Here is a 14,739-nt window from a genome sequence, read left to right as displayed (position 1 = left end):
TGGTCTGGGAGACATGACAATACTTCTTCCATTATAAGAAGATTCTTTAGAGCATCAAAGTCAGTGACTGAAAGTGACTTTAACCATCTGTTGCAAAAATTCGTCTTCTGACGAGTAAAATCTGCTATTGTCTGATCACTTATCCTCCTTAGGTTCCTAAACTTTTGCCTGTGTGCCTCTGGATTTATTTGGTATGCATTTAAGATGCTTTTCTTTACAAATTCGTAATCAAAGCTATGAGCGTCAGGTAGGGATGTAAAAACCTCCTGACTACGCCCCTTAAATTGAGACTGCATAATGGCTACCCACTGATCCCTTGGCCAGTTCATACTGATGGCAATTTTATTAAAATGTGCAAAGAAAACCTCAGGATCCTCCTCATTGAACTTGGGCAACTCTATATACTTATTCATCCTTATGGGATTATTATCACTTTTTATTGAAACATTACTAGTATTTCCATGCCCAGCTGCCATACGCTGTGATTCAAGCCTGAAGTTAGTGTCAGCCATTTGTTGTTGAATCTCTAATTGCCTAGTTTGTTCCTCGACTTGTTGCTTCTTTGTGGCTTCTAGTTGCAACTGTGCCATAACCTCTAAACGTCTAGTCTCAAGCTCCCTCTGCTGAGCTTCAGCCTCTAACTTTTTCTGTTGCTGTTGAGCTTCAATCTCTCTTTGACGAGCTTCAGCCTCTAATATTTTCTGTTCTTTTTGAGCTTCAAGTTCTAATATTCTCTGTTCTTTTTGAGCATCAAGCTTAGCATATGCTATTTGCGCTTCTAACTCAAGACGCTTTAACGTCATCTGATCACTCGACTCCTCTCTTAACTCCTCTAGAATTTCTCCCTCTAACTCTCCATTCTCAACAAAATGTGTCACAATGACTTTCAATATTTGGGCTTTAACCATTCTATTGTTGGCGGTCAAATCCAACTGATTTGCCATTTGTATTAACTCAGTCTTTTTCAGGCTCTGAATCCCTTCAAAGTCTGGGTGAGCCACCAACGCTGCAACTTTCTCCTCCATCGTTACTAACACTTGGCACTTGATTCACAACAATAATTAAAAACAATGGCACTACACTTCACTGTAAAATTGTCACCACACTGAAAATTCGCTTGGCCTCACTGCACAAACAAAATATGTAGGATGACTTACCTCAAAATCGTGAAACGTTGTTACTTGACACACAGGAAGGCTTGCTTGGCACATGGAATAGTTCTCATAAAACACACAGACACTTAACACACTGGTATCTAGGAAGGCAAGGTTAGATTAGCATAATTAAGGTTAAGTGGGAACTATATTTCCCGGCACAGGCCCCCATAACTCTTGTTACCTATCGTTCGTTACGGCTCGTGACCCTACAACAGCCAAGCTTTAAGTCTAGGGTTACTACAACTGCTGTTGTTTAAAGCGGGGCACCAGTATAACCCCATGAATGATAACAGGCACAGAATTAAAAGTATATCTCCCTTAGGACTGAAGAAATATACGTATGCATTTTAATATATATATATATTTCATATACATCTCAATATTGTATATATGAACAGTGGGTCACTATTAAAGCAAACATCAAATATTGTCTCTCCCAGAATAAAGATCTACTACATGACACAACAACAAGTAAACAGACTTATCTCCCACATGTTACTTCTCCTGGTCCCGTATCAGCTACTGAACTCTCGCTCCGTCGCCACCCACAATTCTCTCCCGTCTGCCTCATCCCAGGATGAGGGATGGAAACTAAGGACTTTTTAGTATTTAAAACTAATTGAACAACCACTTGTTCTCAAAACACACAAGAATGCAAATTACAGATAATAGTTACTTACAAAATATATAAGTACAATGCTACCTGTTTAATTGCAGAAAATAAACAATTATATAAACTAAATAAAAGTGACATCTGGAACTCCCAACTGAACAGGTCCAGCTTCCCGAATTTAACAGGTATTAGACGTGTGCAAAGCAACCGCGCTCCTGTCTCCACTGACGCTGCCACACCACACGATAATTTACAAAAACACAATGTGTGTACATATACAGGCAATGATATAATGGAACAAAACAAGTTATTTTAAATTTATATACGTATTCTGCTAGGAGTACGTAACACTTCCACCTCCAAGAAAAAAAATGCAATTGATTGAAGATCAATGGCATTTTTTCAAAGTAAAATGTATGACACTTGATTTATGGTATTAATTACACCAAACATGTAAAAGTAATAAGAACACATTTCTGGACAAAAATGAAAACACTCCAAATATAGTCTTACAGGAAACTCAGAAATTTCAGTCTTATGACTATGTTCTACATATGTGTCACTGGAGTATGCAAATTTATCTCTCCAAGGTACTATCTCATTTATTTCACTTTGTTTCAGATCATATTTCACACTCCTATCTACAACAGTATCATTAGTAGCATGAATAGAATTGTCAATAAAGGTAGCTGCTTTCACACAGTTATCACGGCGATTTATCTTCCTATCTGTTTCTACTATTTCTCTAAGATCAGTCCCGTATTTCCATGTGATTCCTTTTCCACATGGTGAATTTTTCCAAAACAGACTACATTTTCCATTACTCCCTTTTGCTGGAGCTGAACTGCTTAATTGAAGCTGACTGGATGTTGAGTAGATTTGGGACTTCTCCTGGGTATGCTCTGACACAGACATCTGCTCTTCATCACTCTTGATCCTCTGTGGAACACATACTCTCGCCCAATGGATACTAAAATTAGAGAAATTAGCATTAAACCTCACAATTATGTATAAAACTTTCCCATTCATAGAACCTTCCGAAACACAAGACACCGACTTAGCAAACCTTTGACCTTCAACCCAAGAAATACAACCCAAGATAAGTGCAAAGACTACCTGATCGAACTGACTCAGATGATCCATAAGGAACACAGAAATCAATTGCCTCATAACTCTGTCATAACGATCAGTGAAAGAAAACAGGCATATGCCTAGGCACCATATCTCAATCATAACTCTCAAGACAAGTTCACACCCCCTGATGGTGAACTTGAACACCACACACACTTTCATCAACCGTCTAGTCTTCCAAAAGACTAACATACCGAAAACTTGATAACCCTCACCATCACTTCCCAAGTGATTTACGTCTGATGACAACCAATCAACCAAGAGGTTTAAGGGTCTTAACATCTTGAAGATGCACAGCAGATTACCTGAGAAACGCCCAAGGACAATCTGAAACCCTTCACAATGATTAACACTAGGTAGGATAACCTTATCCCCCAACTTGAAATACACACCTGGAGCCTCAAACATCTGCTCCCCAGTATGATTTAATCCTTCACCCACAATATGACTCTGAAAGTCAACACCACACTCGAGTGGAACATACACTTTCATCACTCGTGCATCAAAATTAACTGGATCTGAATATAGAGACACTGCTCTAGCATAACTCACCACTTCCTCAGAACTGGATGCACAACCTACTTGAGTAAACTCTCTCTGCTCAACCACAAGGCTTGACAAAGATGTCCCACAGTCCATTACTTCACAAGAAAATGGCTCCTGCAGAATAAAAGTAGATTTCAACATCCTACACACACTCTGACTCAATGTACACAATGAGAAATACTTACTCCACATAGAATAAGAATCACAACTCCGCAACTTAGATCCAATTGCTACTTTACCACTCTTAATGATTACCAAAATTTCCTCCCATGACTTCTGGAGCTGCTTGGAGTACTGTCTGCTCACAATCAATAATAACACTACTAAGCTGGGTCACATCCTCACAGACAACTGCAGAGGGAGGCTCAATGGGTCTCCATCTACTCAACAGAAGCTGATCCCCTGGCTGCTTTCCCACGCTCTCCAAAACTGGATCTACAGTACAGACTGTCTCCTTGCTTCTCTCTGAAATCTTAGGGTCAGTTCTACTCAATGCACATAAATGAAGGGAATCTGAAGCGAGCGGGCAAGTAACAGGTAGTTTGACCTCCTCCCCTATTATATCACCTTGACTAGGGTGAGGCGTGGCCTCTACAACAGACTTACTCTCGACAACTGATTCTAAACTTGGAGTGAGCGGGAATACTTCTGCCAACCCGACATCTTGTCCTAAACCATTCACTTGGCTGGAATACAGAGTCGTGGCTTTTAAGTTTCTCTCAACTCCTGGCACAACGTTCGTAGTGAGCGGGCAAGACAATGGTACATGGACATCCTTTCCCAATTTATTGGAATAAAGCAGAGTCATAGTATCAGGCTTACTCTCAACAACTAAATCGGCCACACAGGAATCTGGAACAACCACATCCCACTTCTCCACTGAAGGGGTACTGGTTACTGGAACAAATGCTTGAGTAACAACATCAGAACTGACAACTGGATTTATATTAGTACTGACATCAGCACAGCTAGAATGGACAAAACCATCTTCTACAACAGGTTCATTCATAGAACTAACTTCAGCACAGGCAGAATAAACATGGTCTGCAACTGGCAGTTTACACAAACGGGGATCAATCTCACCCACAACATGATTTATGGCCACATCATTACCCAATATAACATCCACACCTGGGATGGGCAACTGTGTACTAACACCCACAGTGCATAAACTTGGTGTAATGGTGGATCTGAAATTAATGTCTATTAGAGGTACAGTTTTACATCCTGCAACACTCTGAAGAACAACAAACTTTCCAGTATCTCTCTTTTCAACATCAGAAAGAATACGGGATGAAATTATGGTTTGGGAAGCACCTGTATCACGAAGAATAACCACTGGCTTCCACTTCCCATTAATACACAAAACTTCACCTGAAGACATATATGGTGAATACTGTTTCACCCAATTGGGGTTTACAGTTACATGTTTATTAGTAAGTTTATTTTGCACACCTCTGCAATAAATGAGACCAGTTGGTCGTAACTCAGGGTGCAATATAAAACATGAATTAATTCCATGGCCTTTTCTCTTACAATGGGAACAGGACCTTACAGTGGACACACTGGTAGAACCAACTGTAGGTTTAGAAATAACCTTATTATTATTTGACATTCCTGACAATGAAGTAGCAGGGTTAGGTTTTGTAAGAGAAGAGCTCATGGGAGTAACTGGAGCACTAGGACGGGATGGATTCTGATAAGGAGTTCGGTGAGCATTATAATTTACTCTACGACTAGACTTAGGTGAAGTGGCCATAAACTGGGCCTTAGTCAACAACTCATGCTCATCCGCGAGCTTTGACAGCTCATAAATGTCTGTTACATTCTTTTGTCCTGCCATAAAAGTAGACAACTGGTCTGGGAGACATGACAATACTTCTTCCATTATAAGAAGATTCTTTAGAGCATCAAAGTCAGTGACTGAAAGTGACTTTAACCATCTGTTGCAAAAATTCGTCTTCTGACGAGTAAAATCTGCTATTGTCTGATCACTTATCCTCCTTAGGTTCCTAAACTTTTGCCTGTGTGCCTCTGGATTTATTTGGTATGCATTTAAGATGCTTTTCTTTACAAATTCGTAATCAAAGCTATGAGCGTCAGGTAGGGATGTAAAAACCTCCTGACTACGCCCCTTAAATTGAGACTGCATAATGGCTACCCACTGATCCCTTGGCCAGTTCATACTGATGGCAATTTTATTAAAATGTGCAAAGAAAACCTCAGGATCCTCCTCATTGAACTTGGGCAACTCTATATACTTATTCATCCTTATGGGATTATTATCACTTTTTATTGAAACATTACTAGTATTTCCATGCCCAGCTGCCATACGCTGTGATTCAAGCCTGAAGTTAGTGTCAGCCATTTGTTGTTGAATCTCTAATTGCCTAGTTTGTTCCTCGACTTGTTGCTTCTTTGTGGCTTCTAGTTGCAACTGTGCCATAACCTCTAAACGTCTAGTCTCAAGCTCCCTCTGCTGAGCTTCAGCCTCTAACTTTTTCTGTTGCTGTTGAGCTTCAATCTCTCTTTGACGAGCTTCAGCCTCTAATATTTTCTGTTCTTTTTGAGCTTCAAGTTCTAATATTCTCTGTTCTTTTTGAGCATCAAGCTTAGCATATGCTATTTGCGCTTCTAACTCAAGACGCTTTAACGTCATCTGATCACTCGACTCCTCTCTTAACTCCTCTAGAATTTCTTCCTCTAACTCTCCATTCTCAACAAAATGTGTCACAATGACTTTCAATATTTGGGCTTTAACCATTCTATTGTTGGCGGTCAAATCCAACTGATTTGCCATTTGTATTAACTCAGTCTTTTTCAGGCTCTGAATCCCTTCAAAGTCTGGGTGAGCCACCAACGCTGCAACTTTCTCCTCCATCGTTACTAACACTTGGCACTTGATTCACAACAATAATTAAAAACAATGGCACTACACTTCACTGTAAAATTGTCACCACACTGAAAATTCGCTTGGCCTCACTGCACAAACAAAATATGTAGGATGACTTACCTCAAAATCGTGAAACGTTGTTACTTGACACACAGGAAGGCTTGCTTGGCACATGGAATAGTTCTCATAAAACACACAGACACTTAACACACTGGTATCTAGGAAGGCAAGGTTAGATTAGCATAATTAAGGTTAAGTGGGAACTATATTTCCCGGCACAGGCCCCCATAACTCTTGTTACCTATCGTTCGTTACGGCTCGTGACCCTACAACAGCCAAGCTTTAAGTCTAGGGTTACTACAACTGCTGTTGTTTAAAGCGGGGCACCAGTATAACCCCATGAATGATAACAGGCACAGAATTAAAAGTATATCTCCCTTAGGACTGAAGAAATATACGTATGCATTTTAATATATATATATATTTCATATACATCTCAATATTGTATATATGAACAGTGGGTCACTATTAAAGCAAACATCAAATATTGTCTCTCCCAGAATAAAGATCTACTACATGACACAACAACAAGTAAACAGACTTATCTCCCACATGTTACTTCTCCTGGTCCCGTATCAGCTACTGAACTCTCGCTCCGTCGCCACCCACAATTCTCTCCCGTCTGCCTCATCCCAGGATGAGGGATGGAAACTAAGGACTTTTTAGTATTTAAAACTAATTGAACAACCACTTGTTCTCAAAACACACAAGAATGCAAATTACAGATAATAGTTACTTACAAAATATATAAGTACAATGCCACCTGTTTAATTGCAGAAAATAAACAATTATATAAACTAAATAAAAGTGACATCTGGAACTCCCAACTGAACAGGTCCAGCTTCCCGAATTTAACAGGTATTAGACGTGTGCAAAGCAACCGCGCTCCTGTATCCACTGATGCTGCCACACCACACGATAATTTACAAAAACACAATGTGTGTACATATACAGGCAATGATATAATGGAACAAAAGAAGTTATTTTAAATTTATATACGTATTCTGCTAGGAGTACGTAACACGAGACATCACATGTTATGAAACGTATTCAAATGTCCTGACCTGTCTAGGAATCGATCACGGGTCCAGTCAGTTGGGAGTTGTCTGCCCTGACTGCTGCGACTCCAAGGTGTAAATACAGGTAATTACAATGACTCGCCTTAAGCTTTCCATCATAGCTACTTTTAACATTAAGCTGGCTTCTACAATTTGCCATCTTCGTTCGTTCCATGTTTTACTACTACTCTTAAAATAGTGTCTGACATCTCTATGGTTCATCTGTTTCCCAAGCTTCTACTCATGCTCTATTGATATTCACTGTAAACATTTCCTCTTTTTTCCACCTTGTCGATTCCTCTAAATATTTTTCATGTTTCCTCTCTTACTCCTATTGTTCCAGCAACTCAAGGTTCATTTCATTCATTCTCCGTACCTCATTCTATATAATTCTGGTACGATCCTCGTTGTAAACCCTTTTTATCTTTTAAAGTTTTCTTGTGTGCTTTTTGAGGTTGGGGTTCCATGGTGAAGCTGCATATATAATATTGGTCTCATGTAGGTTGTTTACAATGATGTGTGCGTGTTTTTGTGTGTCTTGTTATTCTGTAGTAAGCATGTGTTCTCATCCATAGTTAAATATCACCGAGGTAAAATTAGAACAATTATTTTAAATCATCATAACATTCAACATATATTTTTTAGTTAAATAAAATTTTACAGTAAACGTGATAATTACAGTTTACAAAAAAGGCAATATTTGTATTTAATTTCCTGTTCATATGTATAATAAATTTATTTAGCAGGCATATCTTGATACTACGTTCATCAGGTGTTGTAGATGATTAAACGTTGATGTTGAGGAATGGCGTGGGTGGTTGACAGTGGTCGTTCTCACGGGCGGGTGTCGTTCACGGAGTCGTCCAGCCGCCCTCTAGTGTGGCGCCTCTACTTACCGTAGAGGCAATTATAATGCTCTACTTACCGTAGAGACGATAGCCGTAACTACAATCAGGAATCATACATTAGTCACTGTTGCTAAACTCTTACCAAGACTAAACTTACTCTCATTCTTTTCCAGCATATTTAAAGCAGTTGAAGGGTAAAGAAAGCTATATGATACATTTTGACCAGAAAGCCTTTGATAATGAGCCTCACAAAGATACATACATATATATGTGTATATATATGTATATATATATATATATATATATATATATATATATATATATATATATATATATATATATATATATATATATATATATATATATATATATATATATATATATATATATATATATATATGTATATAAACTAGACAGGATTAAACAACAATATTAACAAATTTGCAAATAATCCAAAATTTGGACAGGAAATCAATTCTGAAGGTAATTGAAAATCGATACTAAACTACTCCAAGACGAAATGATGGACGAAAGATGGTATATACAGTTTAATAATGACAAATGCAGAGTTCTGAATCTCTGTAATGATAACAGTTACCAAATACAATTTGGACAATATTGAAATTGCCCAATCCGTATGCGAAGGGGCTCTGGGAGTCACGAGGAATTGTGATCTTCAGCCAGAAAATCTGTGTATGAATGTTGAAAATCAGGCTAATAAGCAAGAAAGAGAATCATTTCTAGAAACGTTAACAATAAAACATCTAATATTGTGCAGCTTTATCTTGCATTTATTAGGCCCCATTTAACTTTTGCGGATCAGTTAAGTCACCGTACTATACAATGAACATAAATTTAGTTGAACGTGTTGAGATCTCAATGAAAATTGAAAGTTACTGACCTAGACTGTATTACCCCAGATATGTGGACGTAGTTAATAATCTTGACTGCATTACCCTCAGATACGTGGAATGATCAATGTTTTACTCCAAATAAATAAATAAATATTAGTATATTCCCTTGGCTAACGCCCTTCATACAACACCTAGTAACAAGCAAATGTTCAGGAATAAACGCTTTCCCTCCGTTGTAGGAATAAATAATGTTCTGCTGAGAACTAGTTTCTCCCGTAGGTTAACTTACCCGCCGTATCCACCATAGCGGAAGCTTCCCTGTGGCTCAGGCTCAGGTTCAGGGTCGGCCATGGCCCCACACACCGCGGCCATCACCACCGCCACCAGCATCTAGGAAAAGAAAGGCAAAAGTTAAACTTATGAATGTAAGTCTACGCTGTTGACCATAGCAACTTTGAGTCGTCTATTTTCCGAAAGTATTTCAAAGGTAACTCTTATGTACAGAGAAAATTTTGTAGTTAAATATGCCTAAGGTGAAAACATTCTAACTAAAGTTCTTTTGCACAATATATTTTCATTATGAGCTAAATTGTTATAGCTGTTTACCAATTAGGAAAAGTATAGCTGGTAACGCTGAAACTGCAGCCCGTCTTCTCGAGTTGTCACGTTACAAAAATTATGTACTAAATTGGCAGAAATTAAACTAACCGAGCACCCTAAATTGACGGGATTTTGAGGGGAATTGACGGGACCGTCATTTTGCGAGAAGTTGGAGATTCACACGTCAAAATGCCATATACTGTTCGATAGGACGGGTTGAGCTCCAAATATTATATGATCCCGCAGCAGCTCTAACACGTTTCCTCTCACCTTATACCTCTGTTTACTTAACAATTGATAACTGATGTGGGGTTACATCCCGCTGAAGGACAGTAGTTATCCAAGGTGGGGGGGGGGGACTTCGATAAACCTAATTTACACATAGCAATAGTTCATCTAAGTAAATACGATCTATTTACTGCGTCAAAAAGGAGCTGAGTTAAAGCCTATAGACTTAAGATTCAGCTTTTCTGACCACCACCTTATAAATACCAGCACCAGGAGCCGCACTATCAGCATTAATAATAACACTTCAACTTCCCAACCAGCACAAGTATTAGAATAACGTCACTGTCACTACAGTAAACATTAATACTAACCAAGACCCGGAGAAACTTCATGATGGCTTCAGCTGACTTCTCTCTGTCGTCAAGTGATGTTTGTTGGTGCGATGCTCCGGTATATGAAGCCAGGCGCCTCTTCTATTATGCCGCCATAATAGTTGCCAGGTGCTCAATACAGCCACACACACGGGGAGGAAATAATTAAACTCGTCCACTGCAGCGCGCATCAGCCGATGCCGATTTCTGTAATGTCTTAGGGTTAGTTTCATAGAGAATAGTTATGGGAAATGTGGTGATGGAAGCCGTATAGTGTACTTCAGGTGGCGAGTGTGGAATCATTTTGAAGCTGGCTGCCTAAAACTTGAGATACTATTCTGGAGGTGGGGAATCCATCTATTATCTTGGGGAATAATCATATTATTCTGATCCTTTGCTACTGCTTCCTGTTTACTTTCTTTATTATGGTTGCTACGAGTTGGGCTCCTGTGGCAGTTTTTTGATAGATAAGAAGCTAAAACTATTGACAGAAACACAAAATAAGAAGAAGAAACGGGAACAGCTTCAGAATATTCAGTTGTAAGAAACAACTACGTACATAAGGTGTTTCCCAGGTGCAGCTGATGTTGGCGTCACAGTCCATTAGGGTTGAAATACAGCTGGACTAAGCCATTAACAGGATCTGGACAACCATAACTCTCAGTCCCTCGTCCATTCTATCAAGTGGCTCAGCTTCTTAAAACTGGACTTCACCCTGTAATTGCATAACGTTTTGTATTACTTTTTATCAAATTCACAAAACTCATTTTCCTTGAATATTTTCACTGCCATTCCTGCACTACTGCTGTTTTGATGGTTGGCTCCAAGTCTGCTGATGGCATTGCCTTCGTTTTTATTTCTGATCCAACATTTCTGAGCCGACTTTCCCCGGAGACTAGTAATTTTACGATGGAGCTTTATGCTTTAAAACATACTCTTCATGCGCCAACTTTCGCTCGTTATAATGGTTGACTCTCGCAGGGTTTTTTTTATAGATATTTCTGCACACGCCCTAAGCCTCTGACTGGCCCACTATGTTCAATTTCTTTCTTTATCATGCACCCCATTCCCACCCCGCAGCGGTGGGGAAAAGGGTTACAGAGGCATATAATGGGTTCTTACTTCATTTAGCTAAGTAACAATCTTTTGAAGCTAGTTACACAATTGTTAGGCTGAGCGGACAGAACACTGGACGCGTGATCCTGTGGTCCCGGGGTTCGATCTCAGGCGTCGGCGAGAAACAATGGGCAGAGTTTCTTTCACCCTGATGCCCCTGTTACCTAGCAGTAAATAGGTACCTAGGAGTTAGTCAGCTGTCACGGGTTGCTTCCTTGGGGGTGGAGGCCTGGTCGAGGACCGGGCCGCGGGGACACTAAAGCCCCGAAATCATCTCAAGATGACCATATAGGGGAAGGCTTATGGTGTACTCACCTAGTTGTACTCACCTAGTTGTGTTTGCCGGGGTTGAGCTCTGGCTCTTTGGTCCCGCCTCTCAACCGTCAATCAACAGGTGTACAGATTCCTGTGCCTATTGGGGTCTATCATATCTACAATTGAAACTGTGTATGGAGTCAGCCTCCACCACATCACTTCTTAATGCATTCCATTTGTCAACCACTCTGACACTAAAAAAGTTCTTTCTAATATCTCTGTGGCTCATTTGGGCACTCAGTTTCCACCTGTGTCCCCTTGTGTGTGTGTGCCCCTTGTGTTAAATAGCCTGTCTTTATCTACCCTATCAATTCCCTTCAGAATCTTGAATGTGGTGATCATGTCCCCCCTAACTCTTCTGTCTTCCAGCAAAGTGAGGTTTAATTCCTGTAGTCTCTCAGCGTAGCTCGTACCTCTCAGCTCGGGTACTAGTCTGGTGGCAAACCTTTGAACCTTTTCCAGTTTAGTCTTATCCTTGACTAGATATGGACTCCATGCTGGGGCTGCATACTCCAGGATTGGCCTGACATATGTGGTATACAAAGTTCTGAATGATTCTTTACACAAGTTTCTGAATGCCGTTCGTATGTTGGCCAGCCTGGCATATGCCGCTGATGTTATCCTCTTGATATGTGCTGCAGGAGACAGGTCTGACATGATATCAACCCCCCAAGTCTTTTTCTTTCTCTGACTCCTGAAGAATTTCCTCTCCCAGATGATACCTTGTATCTGGCATCCTGCTCCCTACACCTATCTTCATTACATTACATTTGGTTGGGTTAAACTCTAACAACCATTTGTTCGACCATTCCTTCAGCTTGTCTAGGTCTTCTTGAAGCCTCAAACAGTCCTCTTCTGTTTTAATCTTTCTCATAATTTTAGCATCGTCCGCAAACATTGAGAAAAATGAATCGATACTCTCCGGGAGATCATTTACATATATCAGAAACAAGATAGGACCGAGTACAGAGCCCTGTGGGACTACACTGGTGACTTCACGCCAATCGGAGGTCTCACCCCTAACCGTAACTCTCTGCTTCCTATTGCTTAGGTACTCCCTTATCCACTGGAGCACCTTACCAGCTACACCTGCCTGTCTCTCCAGCTTATGTACCAGCCTCTTATGCGGTACTGTGTCAAAGGCTTTCCGACAATCCAAGAAAAGGTTTGTGTGTGTGTGTGTGTGTGTGTGTGTGTGTGTGTGTGTGTGTGTGTGTGTGTACTCACCTAGTTGTACTCACCTAGTTGTGTTTGCGGGGGTTGAGCTCTGGCTCTTTGGTCCCGCCTCTCAACCGTCAATCAACAGGTGTACAGATTCCTGAGCCTATCGGGCTCTGTCATATCTACACTTGAAACTGTGTATGGAGTCAGCCTCCACCACATCACTTCCTAATGCATTCCATTTGTCAACCACTCTGACACTAAAAAAGTTCATTCTAATATCTCTGTGGCTCATTTGGGCACTCAGTTTCCATCTGTGTCCCCTTGTGCGTGTTCCCCTTGTGTTAAATAGACTGTCTTTATCTACCCTATCAATCCCCTTCAGAATCTTGAATGTGGTGATCATGTCCCCCCTAACTCTTCTGTCTTCCAGCGAAGTGAGGTTTAATTCCCGTAGTCTCTCCTCGTAGCTCATACCTCTCAGCTCGGGTACTAGTCTGGTGGCAAACCTTTGAACCTTTTCCAGTTTAGTCTTATCCTTGACTAGATATGGACTCCATGCTGGGGCTGCATACTCCAGGATTGGCCTGACATATGTGGTATACAAAGTTCTGAATGATTCTTTACACAAGTTTCTGAATGCCGTTCGTATGTTGGCCAGCCTGGCATATGCCGCTGATGTTATCCGCTTGATATGTGCTGCAGGAGACAGGTCTGGCGTGATATCAACCCCCAAGTCTTTTTCCTTCTCTGACTCCTGAAGAATTTCCTCTCCCAGATGATACCTTGTATCTGGCCTCCTGCTCCCTACACCTATCTTCATTACATTACATTTGGTTGGGTTAAACTCTAACAACCATTTGTTCGACCATTCCTTCAGCTTGTCTAGGTCTTCTTGAAGCCTCAAACAGTCCTCTTCTGTTTTAATCCTTCTCATAATTTTAGCATCGTCCGCAAACATTGAGAGAAATGAATCGATACCCTCCGGGAGATCATTTACATATATCAGAAACAATATAGGACCGAGTACAGAGCCCTGTGGGACTCCACTGGTGACTTCACGCCAATCGGAGGTCTCACCCCTCACCGTAACTCTCTGCTTCCTATTGCTTAGATACTCCCTTATCCACTGGAGCACCTTACCAGCTACACCTGCCTGTCTCTCCAGCTTATGTACCAGCCTCTTATGCGGTACTGTGTCAAAGGCTTTCCGATAATCCAAGAAAATGCAGTCCGCCCAGCCCTCTCTTTCTTGCTTAATCTGTGTCACCTGATCGTAGAATTCTATCAAGCCTGTAAGGCAAGATTTACCCTCCCTGAATCCATGTTGGCGATTTGTCACGAAGTCCCTTCTCTCCAGATGTGTTACCAGGTTTTTTCTCACGATCTTCTCCATCACCTTGCATGGTATACAAGTCAAGGACACTGGCCTGTAGTTCAGTGCCTCTTGTCTGTCGCCCGTTTTGTATATTGGGACCACATTCGCCGTCTTCCATATTTCTGGTAGGTCTCCCGTCTCTAGTGACTTACTATACACTATGGAGAGTGGCAAGCAAAGTGCCTCTGCACACTCTTTCAGTACCCATGGTGAGATCCCATCTGGACCAAAAGCCTTTCTAACATCTAGATCCAGCAGGTGTCTCTTGACCTCCTCTCTCGTAATTTCGAACTCCTCCAAGGCCGCCTGGTTTACCTCCCTTTCTCCTAGCACAGTGACCTCACCCTGTTCTCTTGTGAAGACCTCCTGAAACCTCTTGTTGAGTTCCTCACACATCTCTCTGTCATTCT

General features: G+C 40.8%; 1 protein-coding gene across 1 annotated transcript; it reads right to left on the bottom strand.

Moving 5' to 3' along the window:
- Positions 1–1,498: 1,498 nt before the first annotated feature.
- LOC123752683 (uncharacterized) lies at positions 1,499–11,069 on the bottom strand. The gene is made up of 4 exons (XM_069305221.1): positions 10,919–11,069; positions 10,360–10,566; positions 9,450–9,550; positions 1,499–8,403 (listed from the first exon to the last, which is right to left on the bottom strand). Exon 4 carries the CDS (start codon positions 6,326–6,328, stop codon positions 3,692–3,694), a length of 2,637 nt encoding a protein of 878 aa, XP_069161322.1. The 5' UTR covers positions 6,329–8,403; positions 9,450–9,550; positions 10,360–10,566; positions 10,919–11,069; the 3' UTR covers positions 1,499–3,691.
- Between the last annotated feature and the right edge of the window lie 3,670 nt (positions 11,070–14,739).

Source organism: Procambarus clarkii, chromosome 54, assembly GCF_040958095.1.
Source record: "Procambarus clarkii isolate CNS0578487 chromosome 54, FALCON_Pclarkii_2.0, whole genome shotgun sequence".
In the NCBI taxonomy this organism is placed as follows: domain Eukaryota; kingdom Metazoa; phylum Arthropoda; class Malacostraca; order Decapoda; family Cambaridae; genus Procambarus; species Procambarus clarkii.
The sequence above is the reverse complement of the archived record's forward strand: the minus strand, read 5'-3'. Positions and strand labels throughout refer to the sequence as shown.

What these genes read in the sequence shown, in the direction of transcription:
- LOC123752683 (XM_069305221.1), bottom strand. Translation starts at nt 6,328, where the DNA reads ATGGAGGAGAAAGTTGCAGCGTTGGTGGCTCACCCAGACTTTGAAGGG.